This window comes from Drosophila gunungcola, chromosome 3R (assembly GCF_025200985.1).
Source record: "Drosophila gunungcola strain Sukarami chromosome 3R, Dgunungcola_SK_2, whole genome shotgun sequence".
Lineage (NCBI taxonomy): Eukaryota > Metazoa > Arthropoda > Insecta > Diptera > Drosophilidae > Drosophila > Drosophila gunungcola.
Genome location: NC_069139.1, coordinates 15,848,523 through 15,870,868, shown reverse-complemented (window position 1 = coordinate 15,870,868; position 22,346 = coordinate 15,848,523). Strand labels below are relative to the sequence as shown.

General features: G+C 36.7%; 1 protein-coding gene across 1 annotated transcript; it reads right to left on the bottom strand.

Annotated features, from left to right (window-relative positions):
* Window positions 1-6,102: 6,102 nt before the first annotated feature.
* LOC128261841 (retinol dehydrogenase 13) lies at window positions 6,103-18,410 on the bottom strand. The gene is given in 7 exon segments (XM_052995742.1): window positions 6,103-6,392; window positions 6,518-6,664; window positions 14,887-14,950; window positions 15,432-15,738; window positions 15,740-16,012; window positions 16,014-16,086; window positions 18,177-18,410. Coding segments are annotated over 7 exon segments (1,227 nt in total). The 5' UTR covers window positions 18,275-18,410; the 3' UTR covers window positions 6,103-6,127.
* Between the last annotated feature and the right edge of the window lie 3,936 nt (window positions 18,411-22,346).

Genomic DNA, 22,346 nt, shown 5'->3' with positions numbered 1-22,346 from the left:
TTGTAACGGCCGCACTCTCCAATGCCCCCGCCCCATTTTCCCGCCCCTTAGAGGGCTTTCTCTCCCTCTGCCTCTCGGTTCATCGTTTCAGTTTCTGCACTCTTTCTCCGCTTTAAGCGCGCCCATTTAGCGCCCATTTTCTTCGCTCGCTGTCATTGTCAAGGCTGTGCGAGAAAACCACCTGAGGGTTGTGGGGGGTGGGGGAGCCGGTGGGCTTGATAAGCGATTTTCCCGTTACCGTGAGCCGGCCCCAGGGCCAAGGTGATTTCCTTTTATAGTGGCGGCCCAAAGTTATGATAACCGTTCAGATGTTCTAGTAAAAAAAAATGTTCAATTTTTTGTTTCAAATCCCTAAAAAAGTTACATAAAAGGGAAAGAGCCTAATCAGTTATATAAAAAATTTATTATTTAAACAATTGTATTTTTAAGTAAACATAGCTAAGTTTTATTATGTTTTTTAAACTCTGACGATTAATATTTTCTTATATTTTCTTTCTTTCTTATATTTTATGAACATGCTTGATTTATAATTGTCTGTTAAAGTAATCAGAGTTTGAAGTCTTTGTTCAAAATTAATTATTTAGTGTGAATAGAATTAGCTAGACCAAAAACCAAAAAAATATATAGGTCATGTATGTGCAGGGGAATTATACTTATACGCTTTCATGTGGGTTTGGCCCAAAATAAATATTTTGATATTTTCATTGGAGCATTGAAACATGACGTTACAACAAATTAATTCTGTATGTATTTTATATTTGGATACTTTTAAATTTGTGGTATTTTGTATAATTTATTTCCACTCAATTTCTGCTTTTTAAAAAGTAAATAAACGTTCTTTGTTAGGCTTTTTAATTCAAGCAATCTAAACGTTCTAGCTTAGAATTAATTTAAATTAGAACCGGCATTGAGAACGTCAATGCAAGTTTGGTTTGTTATTTAAATGATACATAGTAAATATTTTGGGAATATTTTTAGATTTTAAATTGATCAATAAATTATAGCTGCCCGTTGCTGAAAATGCCAAATAAATTTGAGTTCATTAATTGCAAACAAAATGTGTTTCTATTAGTTTAGCATTGGCTCATTGTTTGTGAAAACAGAAGATCTTATTTGTATCAAAACTAGTTGAGTTTAGACTTTCGTGTTATACAATGTGATTAATTTTGAAACGATAAGCTCTTGGAATAGTCAAATTCGCGCGGTCGTATCCAGTTCAAATGGCCCCCAAATGAAAAGTTCGTTGAAAGTTGCCTTTTTTATTGTATATTTTCTGCCCCTCTCGGTTATCTGATGGTTTTTTTTCGGAGGTTGTGCCACTCGTACTCACATGTTTATTTGTTGGAATATTATTAGAATTCACGATTCATGTGAAACAAACAGAAAGCGAAATAAAATGCAAATAGGCAAAGGCGACGCAAAAGTCGCGCGTCTTTTCTGATAAGAAAATCGAATGAGACGGGGCTACGGGAAGCGATAGAGAGGGGACATTGGAATGGCATCATCATTATCATCGATAGATAATTAGCAAGGTGATAATAATTCCAAGCTGAGAACGAAAGCGAGAACGAGATGCGATGATGATGCCACGACAAGTTCAAATTCCACTGTGGGTGGAGCCCAAGTAAATCCTCTGCAGTGCGAAAAATAACATCACTTTAGATCAGACTTTAGAGAATACTCAATTTGGTGATTTAAAGAAAGTAAAAATTACTTAGGCAAAATAGTCTTTTTAACATTACTTTATATTTATTTTTTGTTGTTTCATTGCCACCTTTAAATCATATTTATTGAACTAATATTGCAAAATAAAATATTTCCTGTGTAAAATCTCTAGAGAACTAGATGCGATAATGGTACAACTTTAATGGTATCCCAAGTTAAGTGTGTGCCACAGGCTGACGCACCGGCCATAAATACCAAGGCCAAGGAACAACTTGAATGTGTTTTTGTTTGTTTTTCTAGCTGAAGTGCCTGGCGGACTCCGAAACGGGCGGTTTTCCACCCGACCAAAGGAGCAAATAAATATTAAGGGGCGCGGGCGCAGACAAACATTTGCATTGAAGCGTGGCAGGACAACAGTGAATACTCAGTATATAAGTTCTGATGTATTTGAATTGTTGTCTTTGGAAAACATTTTCCTTGTTGTTCTTCTTTTAACATATACATATGTAAGTGGGTCATTGCTTCAAAAAAGAGTACCTCTGGTGTGAAAACTAAATATTAAATTCTTAACTATTGCCTAAACCTCAAAAAAATCATTGATATATTTAAAAAATCCCATTAAATTTAAAAATTTAATCTAACGCTATTTTATTTTAAATAGATAAACAAAGTAATGAGTTTCAGTTTTTATAAAGAATAATCTCCTCAAATAGGTTTATAGTAGTTAAATATATTATTGTATATATAACTAATGATAATAACATTTCTTTCCTTTAAAGATTTAGGTATAAAAAAAAAATCATGTATAAATTCTACCAGCATTTGAACAACATTTAACATTTATAAGATGATTTGCCATTTAAATAGGTTATTTTGCATATTCTAATTATATGTGCTGTAAACACCCGAATTGAGCACAAACCACCACTTTGCTAACAGCGAATTCATTTCACTTACGACCAACAACAACACGAAGCAAATTAACAACAAAAGCACTCCACTTATTCACAGGATGATATAATAACAGAAACACGGAAGCTCGGAAAACTGTGAAGGAGCCGACTGTGACACTTAAATTTTAATGTTTCACGGGAAAAATTCATTTCGCTTGACTTTTTTTAGCTGGCGTCACTCCACGACTTTGGCCGACTTTCCGTCGGTTATTTTTTACACTCATTAAAGATGCAACACTTGGCGGGTATATATATAGACTTGTTGAAATGTTCTTGCAATTAATTTGAATAATTAATATGCACACAGACAAGAGCTAGATACCAACACACCTTCGCTCTTGCCCCATTTCCCCAGGCGTTGTTCCTTAGAATTTTCAATATTTGTTTGGCCTGTGTGTATGTGTGTGTGTGCCGTAGTATTTTCCTTTATTTTTCCTCGTTTTCTTATTTGTGTGGCAGCATCGTGGATGTCCACGTTGTGTTGTTTTTGTCGTTAAAGCTAACGAGAAAATTTCGAACGTTTGCACTTTGCCTCGACCGCCGCGCAACTGAAGTGAAATTTTCAAAGGCAGCCAGCAGCAATCGCAGAAAATCAGCAGCGGCAAAGGCAAAATCCAAATAAAATTGCCGAGCTCAACTTGACTCTCAAATTCGACTCGGGTTTACTCGCTCTTCTTACAAATCCCCCAGAGAAATTCTCCGTGAGCACAAAAAGCCACCGGGAGAGAAATCTGGGCAGAGAACTCCAGGTTCTTAGGATGTTGTTTTCAAATATAGCATCACTTTTCACATTTCTGGCGTTCCTGACGCGCTTCCTCAATTGGATTTTGTTTTATTTTGGCTTTCCGATTGTTTATTTACTCTTCTTCATTTCGTTTGGGTGTTTGTTTACAATCAGCGGCAGAGGTGAAAGCCACGGTCGCTAAGCTTTCACACAGGTGTTTGTAAAGCTTGGAAGTTGTAACGAAGAGAAAAAAGCTAACTTTCTTAAAAAAGAGAATGTTCTGCACTTAAGATAATCAGGGTTGTCAGGTGCGTAAACCCTAGACCAGAAAATATAATATATAGAATATAAAATAAGTTGGTTATTAAACAATGTGGTTTTTACAAATTTGTTATTTGTATCATAGTTATTTTTTATAACATTTATTGAATTATTCTAGTTTTAATGTTATCCCTTTACTAAACTACACTACAAATTCTTTTTAATAATTAATATCTTAATTCCTAATAATGACAAAAAGGTTATTAAAAAATAAATGGTTTAGTTTTTAATTTGACTTTTCTTTTTGTCACAAATTTGTAACATCCACAATTTTTATTGTGAACCTCAAATTTGGATTATGTATACATAATATTTTAAATATTTTAAGAATTAAATGGAAATAAAGAGCAGCTAAAACTTAAGAGATAAGAATGCCACTTGAAGAGAGTTCATTGAGCGGGCTTTTTATGTGCGACTGTTGCTTTGCCCTGCTCCCGAAAAGCTCTAGTCTGCACTGAACAAAATTGCTCACAATATTTTTTAGACTTTTAATGGATGCACATTGTGGCAAATCGCCTAAGAAGTTTGGGGAACCCCCTTCAGGCAGTCAAATTGAAGCGCGTAACTGCATATTACGGTAACACGACGTGGCGGAAAGGTAACCGGAAGCGTAAAGCTTTTTGCCAGCAACGTAATCGCTTTTCCACGCTAAGAGCTTTTCATTTCGCATCGTCAGAAAAATGGGAAAAAATGGGCGGAAAAGAACTGGGCCAGTCTAACGAAGCAACTTCGAAAAGGGAAGCATAAAATTGCTCTAGCAACACATGGCGCTTACCCCGCCCGGAAAAAGGGGCAGGGGGGTGGTGTGTGGGAGGCCATTTTTCCAAAGGGGGAGGATGGCTTTTGTTGTTGGGGCTGTGCCGCCTGCCAACTGACAACAAAAGCGTCGCACGTAATATAATAAAGAGATTTTCCATAGCATACAAAAGAGGGCTGCGTCGAGACAGTTGCATGTGTCCTGCTGCTACATAGAGAAATATTTTCGCATAAAACGTATTAAATTCGATTTTTCCTTTGCATTGATTTCAGCAACAACTCTACTAGTTAAGCTCTTAAAAGATTTAACCGTTTTCAACAGATTCAATTTGAAATCAAAATGATATTATTTTAATGATATTACCAACACGTTAAGAGGTAATACATGCTTCGATAGCATGATAATATGACTTATTGTTAGCGCGAAATATTTAAGATTTTATTTATTTCGTGTTTTAAAACAATTACCTTTATAACTCTTTGTAACATTCAGTACTGATCAGGATTCTTAGCTTGTATGTTACCTAAACTTTAATCCCTTAAACCTTAACGGAACAAATATTCAATCAACAAATATATTGATCTAATAAATTAAGATTGAAAATGTATTTATAATTTTGTTCTGTGTGCAAGAGGTCCTAATACTCGAAATGTACAATTCTTCCGACTGTCTGCCCCTGGTATGTCTTCATGTCCTCGTCTAATCCCCACATTGTACATTGTACACACGATATAATGGAAATCGGTTTTAGCTGAACTAAAAATAATTGGCCTTGCATCTCTGGTTTCTTTTCCGTCCATACATTCATAAATACATATGCATAGACGAGTATCTGTGTGAGCTCAAGTCCTTGTGTTGCTGGTAATCAACAGTTTGTTGGCACGCTTTGCCCTTTTTGGCCACGGGGGTTGGGAGTGGGCCAAATTTAGACGAAGTGAAGGCATTCGCAATTAGCTGATTCTCCTCTCAATTCAACCATGTGCTCATGGGTTTCCCAGCATTTGGTTTTCTAAGTCTACGATTACTAATCCGATTTGGAATTAGTTTAGAGTTTGAAATGCTGTAATGGAAGTAATCTTCAGATTTTATCAAACCGGAGTTAATTTTACTTAAAAAACGTATATATTTAAATATATGGCTATAATTAGCAAATGTAGTATACTTAAAAAAAAAAGATTTTATGATTGTTTATAAATCTTTACAATTTATTTTACAATACGTAGCTAATATGGAAAGGTAGTCAACAAAGCATTTTTAATTTAATTAGAGCTAAATTTCTATCCAATGTTACCAGAAAAAAACGAAACTTCCCAGGGCCTTGTCAAAGCATTTTTTTTTTCTAAAGCCGTCTTTTCTATTATTTACGCAAATTGCTGGAGACTGTCCATTCAGGCAGGCCTCTTGTAGGGATTCTCGCTCAACCGAGAGCATTTTAAATTGGAAATAAATCAAAGGCACGAGGACCAACATGTTTGCCCCATCGACTCGAACGAACATCTTCAGAAAGAAAAGTACAAACTCGGCAAATTCTCGCTGCTCGCACATTAAAGTTGCATTTATTTCTGGGGAATCATGGGGGCTATATAAAGTCAGGGAGCCATATAAAAAGGAAAGGAGGCTGCCTAATGCGGCAATTGTTAAACCAAATGCAAATAGACGTTGCAGTTGGCAGTCCCCGAAGAACCCAGGCCGCGTGCCAGGCATAAATCACTTCAATGACTGCCGCTGCTCCTCCCCGTTCTCCTTCCCTTTCTCTTCTGCTGCCTGGTTCGTTTCCGTTTCCGCTTCCGCCGGAGCCTCCAGCCTCAGTTCAGACTCCATCTCCATCTGTAGCTCCAGATCCATGCCGTACGCCTCCCTGTCGACGGTTAGTTTGGTAACGCTTTCGAGAGTTTTTATGGTTTGCATATACAGCTTCTTGGCCAGCTCCTTGTCTTGGCCCATCTCCGAACTTTCCACAATTTCGCAGTCACTGCAACGGACAACAAAAAAGACAAAAAAAAAAAAAAAACGAGGAGGAGGGACGTAAAAAAAGTGGCCAACAAAGTGCTGCTAATGCGGCCAACAGAAACTGGAGTGGCCATGGTAACTACTCACTTGAAGTACTCGCCGGTGACTTCCTTCAGCTGGGGATCGGTGGCCAAGCGGATGGCGCACTGGGCTCCTTCGAAGGCATTCTTCATGAAGAGCCACATCCACGGGTAGGTGACCGCCTTCACGCAGATGGAAGACATCAGCGGCGAGCTGAAAAGTTATCCAATTATTGTATCCATTGTTAGTGCAAAGCAATTCGCCATGGTGCTCTAATGTTGCACTAGCCAAACCCTTTAAAAGTGTCAATTAAATGGTTTCGTATTTCCTTAAGAGGAACTTCTCATTTATCAAAAACATTAACATTAATATTAATCATTTCCTATGAAATGATTATTATAAAATTGAGTTATAAAATTGTGGTACTTTATTGATTTTAATGACTGCGTCAAAAACCAAGCTATTTAATTCAGTTCTAAATTCCATTCATGTCATTTAATGTGTACTACAAATAAAATAAATTCATCATCAAATAAATTGTGGCAATTCAAAGGCAGACAATTTTTAGTTAAAACGTTTCTTACTGATATTTATCCAAATATTTATTATTTCTTTCTCTAAGTTTTATGAAACAAACTAAAAGCATGGAACACTCTCGAATTTGTTTATTACTTTAAACGTGCAATCTTAAAATCGTATAATGTTAAATTTGGTCTCTGATTTATTTATATCAAGACAAGAACACTTCTGTTGATTCTTGAGCCATTTAAATTTGTTTGGTAAACAAAGTTGAAATTTTCCGCAAAACTTTCAAGTTATGAAGAAACATAAAAATTAATTTCATTGCTTAACTTTCTGTTTATTATTCAAGCGGATTCCGTTTTCAATTAAATAGTTAAATCCAAGTAAAGTTTTTTATAAAGTTTTACTAATACTGGTTTCTAAACGAAACTTTAAATTTCCTTTTTGGTTGCATTGCTTTAACGACATTTTCAATTGTGGCGATAAAGGGCGGCAATTCTGCCAGATGTCCTGCCTTCAACTCAACCGCTTAAACGTTGATCTCCAGCTTTTGGCCAACTCCGCAGCTGGGCGTGGGCCAATTCTAGGGATTGAGCCCAACGAGTTGTGCGAAATGGCCACCCACAAGCCAACACCCAACCATTTCCTTGAAGCTCTTATTTTTTACGCTTACACTTGAATAAATAAGAGTAACTAACATTTGTTTAAAAGTTGAATATCAAACAGTTTAAAGTCCCATAAACCGTTTATACGATTATACCCTTTATTGTTATTATCATTATTGCATTAAAATCCCTGGTGGGTAGAAATTATCTTTTTTTGTTTCCAATTATTTTAGAGTCTAAAATGGAAAACTATTTAATGATTGAGTACAACGAGAAAATAGTTATATCTTTTTTTAAGACTTAAGCAAAAAGTGTACAAATAAATAAAATTATGTCTAACATTAAATTTTAATTAAAAAATTAAAAAAAAACAATTGTTTCTACATGTTTTTCTTTGTGTAACTCGATGCTTCCTTTTCAGGAAGGATTACGAACTTGCGCGCAATTTGCTTAGCTGTCGTTGTTAATGCTTTGCGCCCTCGTTTGCCGCTTTTCCTTTTGTTTTTCCAGGCGAGCAACGGACGATGAACGGTGAGCAAGTTCACCGACACTTGAACACGATAAAACGATAAATAAATAATTAATGCGTTTAACTTTTCCATTTACGCTTTTTCCGTGACTTGAGCATTAACTGCTTTTCATTTCATTCATTTCATAGTAAGCACAGATACGGGCCACGCATAAAAGCGGTATCATGTGTGCACAGTGCTGAGAAGTATCTATATACATAGTTAGTTATATTAAGGTAAATTAACAGTATTTTTTCCTAATTGTGGACATTTTTTGGTTTTACATACATCGCATGTTAGATAAGTAAAATAAATAAACGAACCAAATGTACTTTAAATCTCCTTAAAAAAGTTTATTCCTAAGAAAATTGATTACATATTTGGGAAAATATTTTTAAAAAATAACAGCAAAAAATGATTCAATATTTTCTACAACTGTTTTATTTTAACTGAATAAAATTTGCGGAAGAAAAAATTTGCGGATCTTTTGCTTGTCCAAGGTACCATAAAAAGGTGTCCTTTTCGGTTTAAATCTTGTACCTCACCCTGGTTGAAACAGTACCAGTCCCATCACTGTGTATAAATGAGTCTGACCTGGCCCTGTACCGTCCCTGTGACCCCTGAAAACCCCCCCATCTCCTACAAAGTTAAACCTCCTTGTCCTGGGTCGAGGCTGCTGTTGACCTTTCATCGTTTGGCGCCAGCGTTTTCATAGATACGAGTATCTGCCCTTGCTCTTCTACCCCGCAATCCTTCTCCTATATATTTTAGCTCCTCCCCCACTGGTTGCATTTTTAAAGAGAAACTGCAAGCTGCAGGGGCTGCAGATGGTTTATTGGGGAAATGGGAAAAAAGTGTAAGACAAAAATAAATGTGTGTGTCCGGGTCGTGGCTTAGACCCGGGGGTTACTCTTTAGATTCATTGATTAAATGCTGTTTACAAGGTATGGTATTGGGACATTGAGGGGCTTAAAAGTGCAAATAAATTCCCAAGATGAAATTGGCAACAACATTTATTTGAGAGCTTCGTTGACATTTATTTTAATGCAACGGAAGTTTGTTGTCCAAAAAAATTATTAATAACTATCGGTCTTGATCACTCAACTGTAATTTAATAATTTTGTAGCTGTCTGCTCTAGTTTGATTAAGTGTACATTCAATTGGGCAATCAGTTTCAAAGATAAACAACTATTTAATATTGTAAACATCATTATCTTTGACGAAATATATACTACATTTTTATATTGCTTATTTAGCTGTGAGTTGACAAAATTTCCTAATTCTTTTCATTCGAAACCCCTCCATTTGTTTTGTTTAATAACCTCTTACCATTTGATTAGTATTGACAATAGGTGTCAATACCCAGGCACCCAGCCTAATATACTCACACCTTCAATGGGCCGCGGGAAATTTCTGCCTCACTCGCTAAGCTGCATCGGTGCAAACTTCGTTTAAAGTCCCGACCAGCGCCACCTGCTATTACCAACGTGGAAAATCCTTTAGCTGTACGTGTGAATACTCGGCCAGCCAAGGGATAAAGAGCAGCAAAATGGCTTGAAAGGTAAAAAAGACCATGGCTTTTTCCTAGTATTTTCCTTTAATCCCACAATAGATGGCCCACGGGCGGAAATTGAATCGACTCTAGGGCAAAAATTAATAGCGTATACGGTACCTTAATTGCCTCTATTGGACAGCAATTTAAACGGATGAGGACTAGATGGAGTAAAGTGCATTTCTGGCGATTATTTTAGTGGTCTATATAAATAATTATTTTGTTTTGGGGAGGCTTATAGCTCAAAACTTACTTTCTATGCTTATATATTTATTTTTGGACTTTTAAAACAATTTGATATTTTATTAAGTAAGGACTATGGACGATAATGAAATTAAAAATGTTGGTCAATGCAAGATCAGGTCAATTTTTAACCTAATATCAGATCAAAGGCGATTAAATCGCTAGTTTAGTACAATATCTTATAGCTTAAAACCCGCAAACTGCTTTGTAAATTTGCAACTATCATGTGTAATAAAAGGACGCAATAAATCAGCTGTGATTCAGAGCCATAAACTGACCTTTCTGTCAAATTGAAGCATGATAAAAGCGAAGCCTAGTGGTAAGTGTGAGAGCCACAATCTCGAAAGCCCAGAAGGTATCAGTTTTTCAATCAATGGCAGGGCAACTGCAAAAAATGCCCGACGAGTGTCAGGATGTGGGCGTGGCCAGGATAGGAATGGCATTGCAGGGGTGAGGCTGACAGCTGCTTCAGCACTTTTGCACTTGCCAACGAAAGTTAGAGTTATCTCCGATATGAACAGTGTATATGTAGGTATGGTATGGTATGGTATGCAGGAAAGGAAGCGAGGGAGTTGACGAGTGGGGCAGCACAACAAAAGTTCAATTTGGCGCTACAAAGTCTGTAAAAAGAAAATCTACTTGCAAAGGCAAAACATGTAGCTGAATGCAGCAGCAAAAAGCACAACAGGGAGACATACGATGGACAGGAAGCCAGTGCATGTAAGCTACTTGCACTGCGAGAAATAAGTCTGAATTAAGCATAATACTAAATAAGTCAAAATATTCAGAATATAATATAAACTATAAATTAGTTTTTATTTATTTGTTGTAATATTATTGATACTATTTTTGGTATTAACAATGAGTTTAATGTAAGCCATTGATTAGTTGTTCGCTTTTGTGCGTCATATAACAATTATGGAAATTAAATAAAATGTATAGAAAACTTCTTAGTGCTCCTTACATGTGCATCAAGCAGTTCACCTACATCCAAGCCCGCCCAGGAACCCAACTCACATTCACATTCACCTACATGTACAGCCACTTGATGTCGCTTCCGCTGTTCATTTGCTGTTTTATTGCCGCTGCCCGCAGCAGTTGGCCAAGTTGTGGGGTAAGTGGGGGTCGAATTTTGCCATTGGAGGTGAGCATGTGTTTTATTTCGTCTAATTTGGTCCGGCTTTCTCTTTTGTTTGTGTCTGTTACAATATACATATAACTGTTTTGAGCATTTTTCAATGCCTAAAGCAACTGTAAATTAAGTTTGTGTTTCTGCTAGCTCTATTACTTGACTATTATTCATTTCTTAAATATTTTACTTCAGTTATCGTTTGTGATTGAGTAATGAGAAAACCAGTGTTTTAAGAAATTTTACAAAAGTTTGTTTCTTAACCTTGGCAAGTTTTTGAACATCTTTACCTAAATACTAATAAAATAAAGCCAATTCCTAAAATACAAATTGCTTTATATTTAAATGCAAACAAAATAGTTATTTATATATTGTTTTTATAACAAAATATATTATTAACTTTTTTGGGTACCAATTGTGTATGGCTATTGATTAATTTATTTATAGTAATCCAAAAAAAAAGAAATCATTAAATATTTCATAATTTATATTATCGAACAGTGCTCATCTCTAGGATGTAATTTCTGTCTCTTAGGCTCGGCTTTTCCGCTATTCTTGGCGCAGCTCCTGGATCACGTGCCATGCCACTAGGACCAGGGCCTATTGCTGCCCGGCTGGAAGCTCCACATCCACATCTCCATTTCCATTGCCATGTCCATATCCTTGTCCACACCGCCATTCCACCTTCGACTGTCAAGGTGCTGCGTTTTATGTCCAAACGATTTGTACGCTCGCCAAGGCATTTGATTTCTTTCCCACACTTTTTGTCCATTTCAGGGCACTTTTTGCTGCCGTATTGTTATGGCATTTTGCAAATTGTAATGACGCATGTTAACAATGTTTCTGGTTCGGCAGGGAAACGGGAATGGAGCTGAAGCCGAGTAGTTATACTTGTACATATGCAGACAGTATAACTTGTGTCTATGATGGATTATGTTTTCCTGGGATATGACAGCCCAACTTTGGTTTCTTTCGGGCCGAGGAGAAGTGTATCCAAAACTTTGCCTCCCTTGCAATTGTACATCATTTATTGCCATTGAATTGTGTAATTTGCTGTACGTGCTGTTCGTGTTAGCATCTGCAACAGTGTTCGTTTGTATCTGTGTGCTACACACTTAAGCACCTGCCCCATTGTCCCGAATGATTGGGTCCTGGCCACCTATTGTCCTCAGCTTTTGGGCTCTCCACGGGCCCTCTCGAATCCCCATTTACATGTGTATGTCGCATGTGTTAATAGGGCTTTATGAACAGGCTCATAATGACTTACAAATTCAATGGACGTTTGCTGATGACCAATCTTTTGTTCTTATCCAAAATGTCTAAATCATCTTAAATGCAAGCAAAGTAATAATTTGAAAGTTTTGACAAATTTATACCATTTACTGAATGGCCACAGGAATGGATTTAAAATGATTCAAAGCTCTTTAAATAAGCCCGTTAACCTGAAAGTTTTTTGCCCTAAATGCATTATAAAATTCATTTTAATATTTTATTTTAGTTTACTAGTACATTCCTAGATTTCAATGTGTTTAAGGGTCTTGTCATTCAAAATTACAATACGGACAATAATTAGCAGCCAAAAGCCTTTTCAACATGTATATAAAGTAAAACGAAAAGGAAATTTATCTAGATTTTCCTCACAACAAAATCTCTGGAATAGGTTGAATAAATAAATCTTTGAATATATCTTTCCAGACACTCTGAATAGATGTATTTCCTGAGAAATGATTTCGCATTCAGGGTCAGGCTGCCCTCAGTACCCGCACATTGTCGACAAATTCTAATTTATAACTGCCAAAAAAAAGGAAGCAGAGGAAAAACAAGGGAGAACTTTTGTGCCAGCTTAGAGAGCATCAATAAATTTCGCATTAATTCAGGTCCCCATCATTAGGAGACTGGGCCCCGGACATGTTCATGTTCATGGCCGGCAGTAAGTTCACAATGTGCCACCAACTTGATGCTGGACACCAGGGATGCCTGGTGAAGACTAATTTCCAATGGTCTTAGATAAATATTCAAAATAAATATTTTTATGATTTTACGGTTAACTTAATCGAGTTTATAATTAATTATATCCCAGAAATTTTTAATGAGACTATTCTTCTGCTTAACATATTAATTGATTTCCTAGCTATAGTTTTTACCTTATTACGATCCTTCGAACGTTTGGTGGAACTACCACAATTTTAGGATTGAAGGAAGCTTCAACTGCAAAAGGTTATTGTATTTATAAAGTATAATATTTTAAATAATAATTTAAATTAAATTTATTTATAATTCTACACAATTTTTAAAATGAGCAGAACAACACAAGCACAAATTTTTGTATCTGATCTATGAAAGAATAAATCTTTTCGGAAAAAAGTCAGGCTGTCACCACAGTTGGCGGCATTAGCAGCTTCAACAGAGCCAGAGCCAAAGAAACTGTCACCGGGGTGTGTGTCTGGGTCATAACTCAAAAGGACGACGTGGCGGGGCCAGCAGGCAAAAGTTGACCCAAACGGAGCTTGGCCAAAAGTGAGAGCCGAACCCGAGCTTGACCCGCCGCCGTTTCAATTGTGGCCGACCCGCGTCTCTGACTTGGCCGCTTTTAATTACCGCATTTCACTTTTGGCCAGCATCCCGCTCCTGCTCGTTTTGGCTAATGCCACTCGATGGCAGCTCATCTGCATTTGATGATGAGGAGTGGGCGTGGCCGGGCGAAAGTTCATTGCAGATGTTGTCGTTGGCTATGACTCTTCCGATGCCCATTCTTGTGGCTCTGTGCACGGTGACAAATACTATCAAATTTTGTGAAAACATTTCATTACTGACTGATTTAAAAAAAACGCGACTAAATTCCGTTATAAGTTCTTTAAAATTAGAAGTCAAACCAGAAAGAATTACTTATATGCTTTCATAAAAAAAAAACTCATTAAAAAAACAATATGGACAGATTATGGAATATTTTCCTCAGTGTTGTGCTTGAATTGCTGATATGGCTGTTGATGGCTGTTGTCGCTGGCATTTTGTCCTTCCGCAATTTGCAACTGTTTGTCGTGTTTGCACGTCCTTTTCTGTGTATTGTGCAAATGCCCTTCTTTGGTTTTGTTTTTTTCCCACAGACTCACAACTAATTTGCATGCCTTAAAAGCGGATTTAGAAACAAAATGTGGAAACTGTTACGTTTGGCCTAAATGTTGGCAACTTATGGTAAATAGTGTAGCATGAAAATCGATGGCTGCCAGAAATGACCATGAGTCGTAATGAGAATGGGTTTGGGCTTGTATAATTTTTCTGTTTCTAGCTTAACTATCCGCAAAATTAAATTTTCTGCGAACATTCTTGTTAGTTTCATTTTACTAAATTCAAAATTATAAATTAATTAATTTTATTTTCCAGTATCAATTTGCTAACAAGTTTTCCTCAAATGTAAGGCTTTCATTTTGCCTTTCAATCCAATAAGCAATTTAGCTGGTTGCATTTAGGTATTTGACCAACTCATTTGGAATTTTCAAATGAGTTTGGCCTTCAGTTGAAACGTTACCTTGATGCTGCTGCCAAAATGGGGGGTTTCATTTCAAGCCCCGCCCGAACGGCTTGGCAACTTTTTGATTGCATCAAAACGAGGCGCTCCCCATCCTCAAAAGATATAGATACAAAGTCAGAGGGATAGAAAGAGAGAGAACAACAGAGAGAGGAAAGAGATAGAGACAAAACTAGCGTTGCTTAATGAAAGTGCAAAAGTTGTCTTCCGCGCGACCACGAAATGAGCTTAAAATTTAGTTAAAGTTAAAGTTTCGGTTGCATTTTGCACTTTGCCCCGGTTTCGTTTGAATTTCAATTTGGGTTGCGGGTTTTCCCCGGTTGGTTTGGTCTGGATCTTAGGCACTTACTTGCGAAAGTGGCGGGTTCCGCGGACGAGTCCCGGCGTACAGCAGTTGACCGTGACCGAGGTACCTGTGGGGAAATTAGCGCAATTTCGTTATTTGTTCCTCGGACATCAAGATTGCGCAGTGAATGCATCAATGATTCAGAGCGCAAACTATGCAAAAATTTTTCGCCTGCACTATAAACATTTTTTTTAATATTTTTAAAAACAGAATAAAATATTAATTGATTTGTTTCGATGGATATGCTAATTCTTTATATGTGAAAAATATTTAAGAAGCCACTTTAAAAGCGTATAAACTATAAAAAAAAACTTAAGTAATATTTGTATGTTCTTTTTTCTTCACAAATAAGGTAAGTTAATGATTTGAATAATGAGATTATTTTGATATATTTATATATTTCCCATAATTACTTTTTGCTTCTTTCAAGGTCCACTAACTGAGCACTCGAGATAGCCCAAAAAGCAGTTCCTCTGAGTGCAGGTCCCTATTCCGTTTGGGAAAACCCCCACCATTTTGCACCACCCCACCCACTTTTAAGCACTTACCCTTGAGTTCCCTGGCCAGCCAGCGGGTGGCCAGCAGGACGCAGAGCTTCGAGTGGGCGAAGGCTTCGCGGGCGTGGAACTTGACCGACCAGGTGCCCACATTCAAAGGATCGTCGAAATCGATTTTGGCCCCCTGATGGGCGTGGGCCGAAACGAACAGGATGCGTCCTTGCTCCGAGCGCCGCAGGTGGGGCATCAGCAGGTGGGTCAGCAGGAAGGGGGCCAGGTAGTTCACCTGGCTGTGCCGCTCGAAGCCATCCTCGGTGGGCACCTGGGTGTTGGCGAAGACCACGCCGGCATTGTTGATCCAGCACGTCGATCCGCTCGAATTCCGCCATCAACTGGCCGGCAAAGTGATGGACACTGCGCAGCGAACAGAGGTCCAAGTAGCGGGCCTCCACGAAGTACCTATCGGCCGGATTGTCATCCTCATCCAGGGAAGTTAAGGGGGTGCGGCAGCCCAGCTCCCGCTTGATTATGGCCGCCGCCCTTTCGCCCGCCTGGAGATTCCGGCAGCCGAGGATGATCCGGCCACCTCGGCCCGCCAGAGCCTGGGCTATTTCAAAGCCAATGCCGCTGTTTACCGCCGGTGACCACCACGATTTGCTCCTTGATTTGATTATCGTTGGGACAGCGCTGGCCGCTCATTAAGGTCCTGGCATGCGGGTACAGGATGCAGATTAGATGGCGGTTGGGGCAAGGGAGTGAGTTTATGGGTCGCTAAATTACGTCCTGCATCCATGACGTGTGTGTACAGTTGGCTAAACAACAAGCTATACTAATAAGTCACTACTTAATTCAAGGGGTGACAGAATAACATGATCTTTTCTAAAATTCTTCATATTTGTTTTGAAATTCTATTTCACTAGATCTAGTAAATATGATTTAATTTAATGTTTCATAAAAAACTGAATGTTTAGTTTTACTAAATAACATATCCCCTATACTTGTAACAATAGTTTGGATTCTATGACATTTTATTTTGTATGTGACAATAAAGCTTAACTTGAAAAACAAGCAAATATTTCTTTATAGTGTTCTTTGCAGCTTTTGTGGGTAGCAGGGTAATACGGGTGCATGCTCATTTGAATGAATCTGCCTGGTGTAAATCAATTTTAGTTTCAACAAATTCGTTGCATTTGTGTGAATAATTATTGTTCGAATATTTAAATTCAAGCCTCAGGTTACGCACGGAATTAGTTTAGCAAAAAAATAGCTGAAACTTTAAACTCCACACCGGTATAAAATTAACTAATTAGTATTTATTTCTTGATTTCATATGGAAAACAAAATTTCAACGAAATCACAAATAATTACGTGTCTGTATTGAATTACTATTGAAGTCAATTAACTCGCATGACTAAGTTCTAATTCATTTGCAATTCGCTTAATTACACTATATTTTCATTGGTGCTGTTGTGTAGAAATTTTAGTGCTATTCAATTTAATTACAATCCACTGATGGCAGCGCATCTGAAAATTCCTCAATACCATTTATAATTTGGCTAGCACTAAATGAATTATTCTATTATCTGCCGATTAAATCGTCTCTGATTAATGTTAGTTCTCAAAATAAACCGAAATGTGCATTTTTAATTTGAATTTGGTAAAAAGTTTTTCATATAATAAGTAAGCCTTTAAAATATTTGTGCTTTACTAAACAGTTTTTCAGCAATATAAAATTCTTCTATTTCTTTTCAAATGCTTTTACTGAACTTCCTTTGAGGGCATACTCGCCCGCAATCGAAGCCACTTAAGTTGATGCAGCTTGCAGTCGGTTATTTCCTCTATAATCTTTACCGCATTCCATTTGCTCCACTTCATTTGGCTGGGACTTATTTTGGCACTTTACTCCAAGCTTTCCTTGCCATCCTTCATTTTGGAATTCATTTGGCATTTCATTTACTTTGAACCAAACTTGCGAAAATCCACTTTGTAAATATTTTGAAGGTGGTTCAGAGGGGGATGAAGCAGTGAATTGGAGGGTGGAGTGCCATATTGCAGTCGCTTTCATTTCCATTTCCGCTTCCGCTTTCCTGGCTTATACTAACACCTGCAACTGCGGAACGACAGATAGCGTATGGCCACAAAAAACGCGCTGCTCCAAGAGCGCAAGAATAACAAAAACAGAGAGTAAGAAGGCTACTTAATACCCAGAACATCAGATACCCTGTAGAATGTGTAATGTTGTTGGTAATAAGCTTTTTAGTTCTTTTTTTTAAATTAATTAAATTATTTTAACATCACTGAGAGATCTTCTAGCAGCAACTGTAAAACTATTAATTATAATAATTATTATTATTGTCGAATCTATGGTTATTAGGTATTTACTTGCAACGCCCAAATTAAACTCATACTTAAATGGAACCGAAGAACTATCTAAAGTAATAATTATGTAATTAACTTTTTCTTTAACCAACTTATGTTTGTAATACAGATCAGCCTGGATAAAGTCTCCCCTAGTTTGAGTGTCAAAAAAATGGAATTAATCTTTAGATATTGCACGTTATACGGGTCTTCTCACGGCAAGCTCTGCCACTTCCTCATCTTTTTCCCATCATCTCTGTATGAAATCCACTTAAAAAGTTTTTCGCGAATGCTGAAGGGGGGGGCGGAGTATTTACTGGGATTCTGCGACATTTATTTACGTGTGTCCGAGGCAAAAGTTTTTGTGCACCGAATGGGTTGGTGACGTGGTGTGGTCGGGTAAAAAAAAAACAGTTTCCGTTGACTCATCGCACTCACCGCACCGTAATCACAATGCCCACCGTAAGGGCCGCTATCGTGGGCCACCACGTGGAGAAGGGATCCGCCTCCTCGAACATAGTCAGCAGTCGCTCCATCCTCGGAAGCTCCTTCACTTCTTATCCCCTTGGCGTATCCACTTTCTCACTGCTCACTGCCCTGCACTTTTCCCTTCCTGGCTATCGATGAATAAATCTGCAACGTCGTCTGCACGGCACAATTGTTGAACGCGAACTGAACGGGATCAGTAGTAATAAATATAAATTCTCATTGCGTGGTCAACCGCTGGGCGCAACATTCTCATACGTGTAAGTACAGTGACCATTCGCTAACTGGCAACAGCTTAAATCCTTAAATTTAGAAAATATAAACAACTTTTTTTTTGTGCATAAAAGAATTTACGTTTTCATATAAGGAAACTTCTTTTAATATACTTTTAAGTAAATAATAATTCTTGTCATTGAATTGGTTTTATCTAAAATACATATTCCATTCGAAAAGGTTTTTAGAAAAAATTGCTCTAATGGCTCATTTGGTATAAAAGTAATATAAGTTTATGTAGTCCGTACTTTTAAATGGTATAAGGATTTTCCTTATTTGTTGGGTAATTTTTGTATTTCAATAATTTCTAGAAAGTTCCTAAATGTTAAAACTACACTTAGCGAGGGATCCCTGCATAAATGCGGGCTTGTGAGTGGATTCGCTCACATTCGAGCGCAGATTTTCAGAGCCGGCAAGAAGTTGTCGTTGACAATTGAATTTAAATGACCACCCCGCTCAACAGCGCCTCCTATTTTCGCCCCTCGAAACGTCACCGGCATATTTTCAATTTACATAAATGCTTGTTGCGCGGCATACAAAATGAACCTCTCCTCTAGCTCATACATTTCCTTCCCTTTTGGGTTTTCCAGCTTTTCCACCTGCCCTCGCGTTAAAGGTTAGGTGCAAATTTGAACAGGCCGCGATAAAGGAACGTGAGAGGGTCGGGAAATTTTGCTCGCTATTTACACGCGTTTTCCATTTTTTAATTTGTGTTTTTATCTCGCTTTTCAGTAATTCTTTCGCATTTTTCCCGCGGCTTACGCATTTGGTTTGCATATTTTTGCATGTGATAACCCAGAGTAATGCGTTTTAATTAATCTTCTTGCGGTTTTAACTCGAAGATCCTTTTTTTTGTCGCCTGTATTTAAATGCTATGTGATGTGTGACCACAAGTTTAAATTAACTTTTAAAGGTGTTGCCTTAGTGAAAATACGGAAATTAATTGGTGAAGGACATATAATGTGATAATCTTGATTTACACAAACAACAATAGTTCGCCTATTTAAAAAAATATTCGCCTTATTTTATTTCGCTTTATACTTACTTTTGACTTTATTAATTTTAGACTCACTATTTTAAGGTTAATTAAAAACATAAATATACTTAAACGTAGCTTTTGGCATAGATAAAAAATGTAATATAAATATTTGCACAAGCTAATAATTAATGTGTTCCTGTTATAAAATTAATTATGCAAATATGGCTTTATAATTGCCTAATTGTTTAACGACCCTAAAACAGGAAATTTAATTACCGGCAAACGATAATTGTCAATGGCTTCAAAGCTCAACATATTGTGCTAATGATTGCTAAATAATTGAGAGCGAATCAGGTTTCTTTTGCATTTAAATTTGTTTTAGATACTTATAGTTGCATAATTTCATTGTTAAAAGAAAAAAATTTAGAGATGTTATTTTTATTTATAGAAAAAAATAATTATTAAGAAAATAATGAAATACAAGTAAATACAATATTAGAGCTCATTTTTAATTTAAAATATTCTTTCCAATATTTGTTGCCTCTTAAATTTTATAACAATTTTTTTTTGTTTTTAATTTGTAATGGGAACTGACTTTAATATCCTTTAACACACCAAGCCCCTTTTACCTTGGTCATGGCGTACTCACCGTCCAAATTTATTATCCAGAAAAGATCTCAATGGAGAGCCATCATCATTCGTTCCCGGGGACAGTGAAATACTATTCATTCCCTTTCAGTCCATTTCATTTCACTTCCTCCCACCCTTTGATACTTCAATTCAATTACACTACATCCATAAAACATGCCAGCAACTAAATATATTTTTCGAGTAATTTAGTCCGCAGCATACAGACAACATTGATAGTTTCCATAGCCATAGCCCCTATGGGAGCTATGAAAAGTGCACTCAATGCACTTTACGCCTCCACGTTCGCTGTGTGTTGTTTCCATTTCCGGTTTAACAACTGATTGAACAGCATCCCAAAATGCGGGATATGCCCGCCCAGTTCGAAATAAATGAAATTGCACACCCAAACGGATCTTTGTACGTGTATTAATACTTTTGTTATATTTTTCGCTTTCGTTTATTGAACGTTTCGTCAATTTACATACTCTTGTGTCTAATGTAACATATGTTTTTTCCAAATTTGCATATTCATTTCAATTCTAATTTGCGTTGCCTTTCATGTCTCGTGTTTCGATTTGATTCGATTCTTGTTCATTGTTGTATCAAGTGTGGTTTTAGTCGTTTGCTTCAGCTAGTTGGTTTTTGCTCAGACCGTGTTTTTTCCATTAAAATTTAATGCTAGTTGGTAAATTTTTTCAGAAATTATGCTTCTTGCATTGATGTGCGTGTACTTATATATGTGTGGTGTGGTGTGTGTGTGTGGTGTTTCTGTGTGGTAGTGTGGAATGATAGATATATAGATAATGTATCTGCATATTTTGTTCGAATTGCGTGGAACTTTTACTTATTTCTTCTGCAAAATATAGTAGATTCCATAAGCGAAAGTGCGTAAGATTTAATTTATATTTTTTTTGTGTTAATTGGTATACGTATGGACAGTGCGTTTCATAACATTTAACTAGATAACGTACTCGAGGGTCTGATACTTAAAACAAAGCTAATAATAAATATTCCAGCAAATTTTAAAACACAATTTTGTCTTTTTTGAATAATCAAATTAATAAAACCATGTAAGTTATAATACGTCTCAATTACGTTAAATTTAATTTAATTAAATTTATTTTAAAAGTATAATGTTTTTCGGTACTTAATTTAAACAAAAGAAAACATTTAAGACATTCGGAGAAGAATATATTTTCATTTTTAACTTGTGTAGTTCTGAAACGCACTGTATGTGTTTTTATCTTAAAACTAGATTGTTCAGTTATTTGAAATAGCTTAAGCATTTTATTGATGTGATCAAGTACTCTATGTACAGGTGAAATCGAGTCAATTTACTAACAAATAATCTTTTAACAGAAAGTTCGTAACAATGTAAACAGCTTAAGAGTTGCTATGAACTATCAAACGTGGTTTGTTTTTAATTTTTCAATTTATCATTTGCTTTGTTGTTTTTTCCGTTTAAAATTAGTATCACTAACAAGCTTTTGTTTTGTTTTTTAATATATGCTATGCTGCTAGAGATGAAAAGAAACACAGACTCTTGTGGAGTCCTCACAATAGTTCTTCTCACCACTTCTAACAATGTCTTATTTTCCGATCTACTTTAGTTCAGTTTGAGTGTTTTTGTTCAATTGTGTAATTTTTGTGTTTGACTTGTTACTAAAGTTAAAGTTTTACTTTTGCTTGGTCGTCAATTGTAAATATATGTAATTATATTCGTAGGCATAGAATTTGTAGTATCTATATCTAGGTATATGTAATCGTATATACGGACAACTAATCTTAAGAATCTATGCAATATTGCAACTCTCATTTCCTATACAATTTGAAAAATGTCCCCAAGTTCTTGAGAGCATGGGTGTTATCTACTTAAAGTTTACTCTTAAGAAAAGCAAACTGCCACGCCCATTCGCCCAGCCTTCCTCACCCTAGCCTTACCCATTAAAGTGTGTATAAATGATTTACAAGCTAGAAATTGTAAATTTATGCTACGTAAAGTTGAAAAGGACAATAAAAATAATCTCTCGAATATTTACAGCGGACTTCTAGGGTGGGCGGGGTGTGGGTGTGGCTTTTTGGGTGGATATGTGGGAACTACCGGGGTGCTATCATTATTGCCATCATGGCCTCGACATATGCATACTAATCTGGAAAAATGTTTTGCAATATTTGTGTATGAATAAATTCCCCTCCACGTGCCTTCCACTCGGAATTTCGTGTGTTTTTTCTATGTTGAT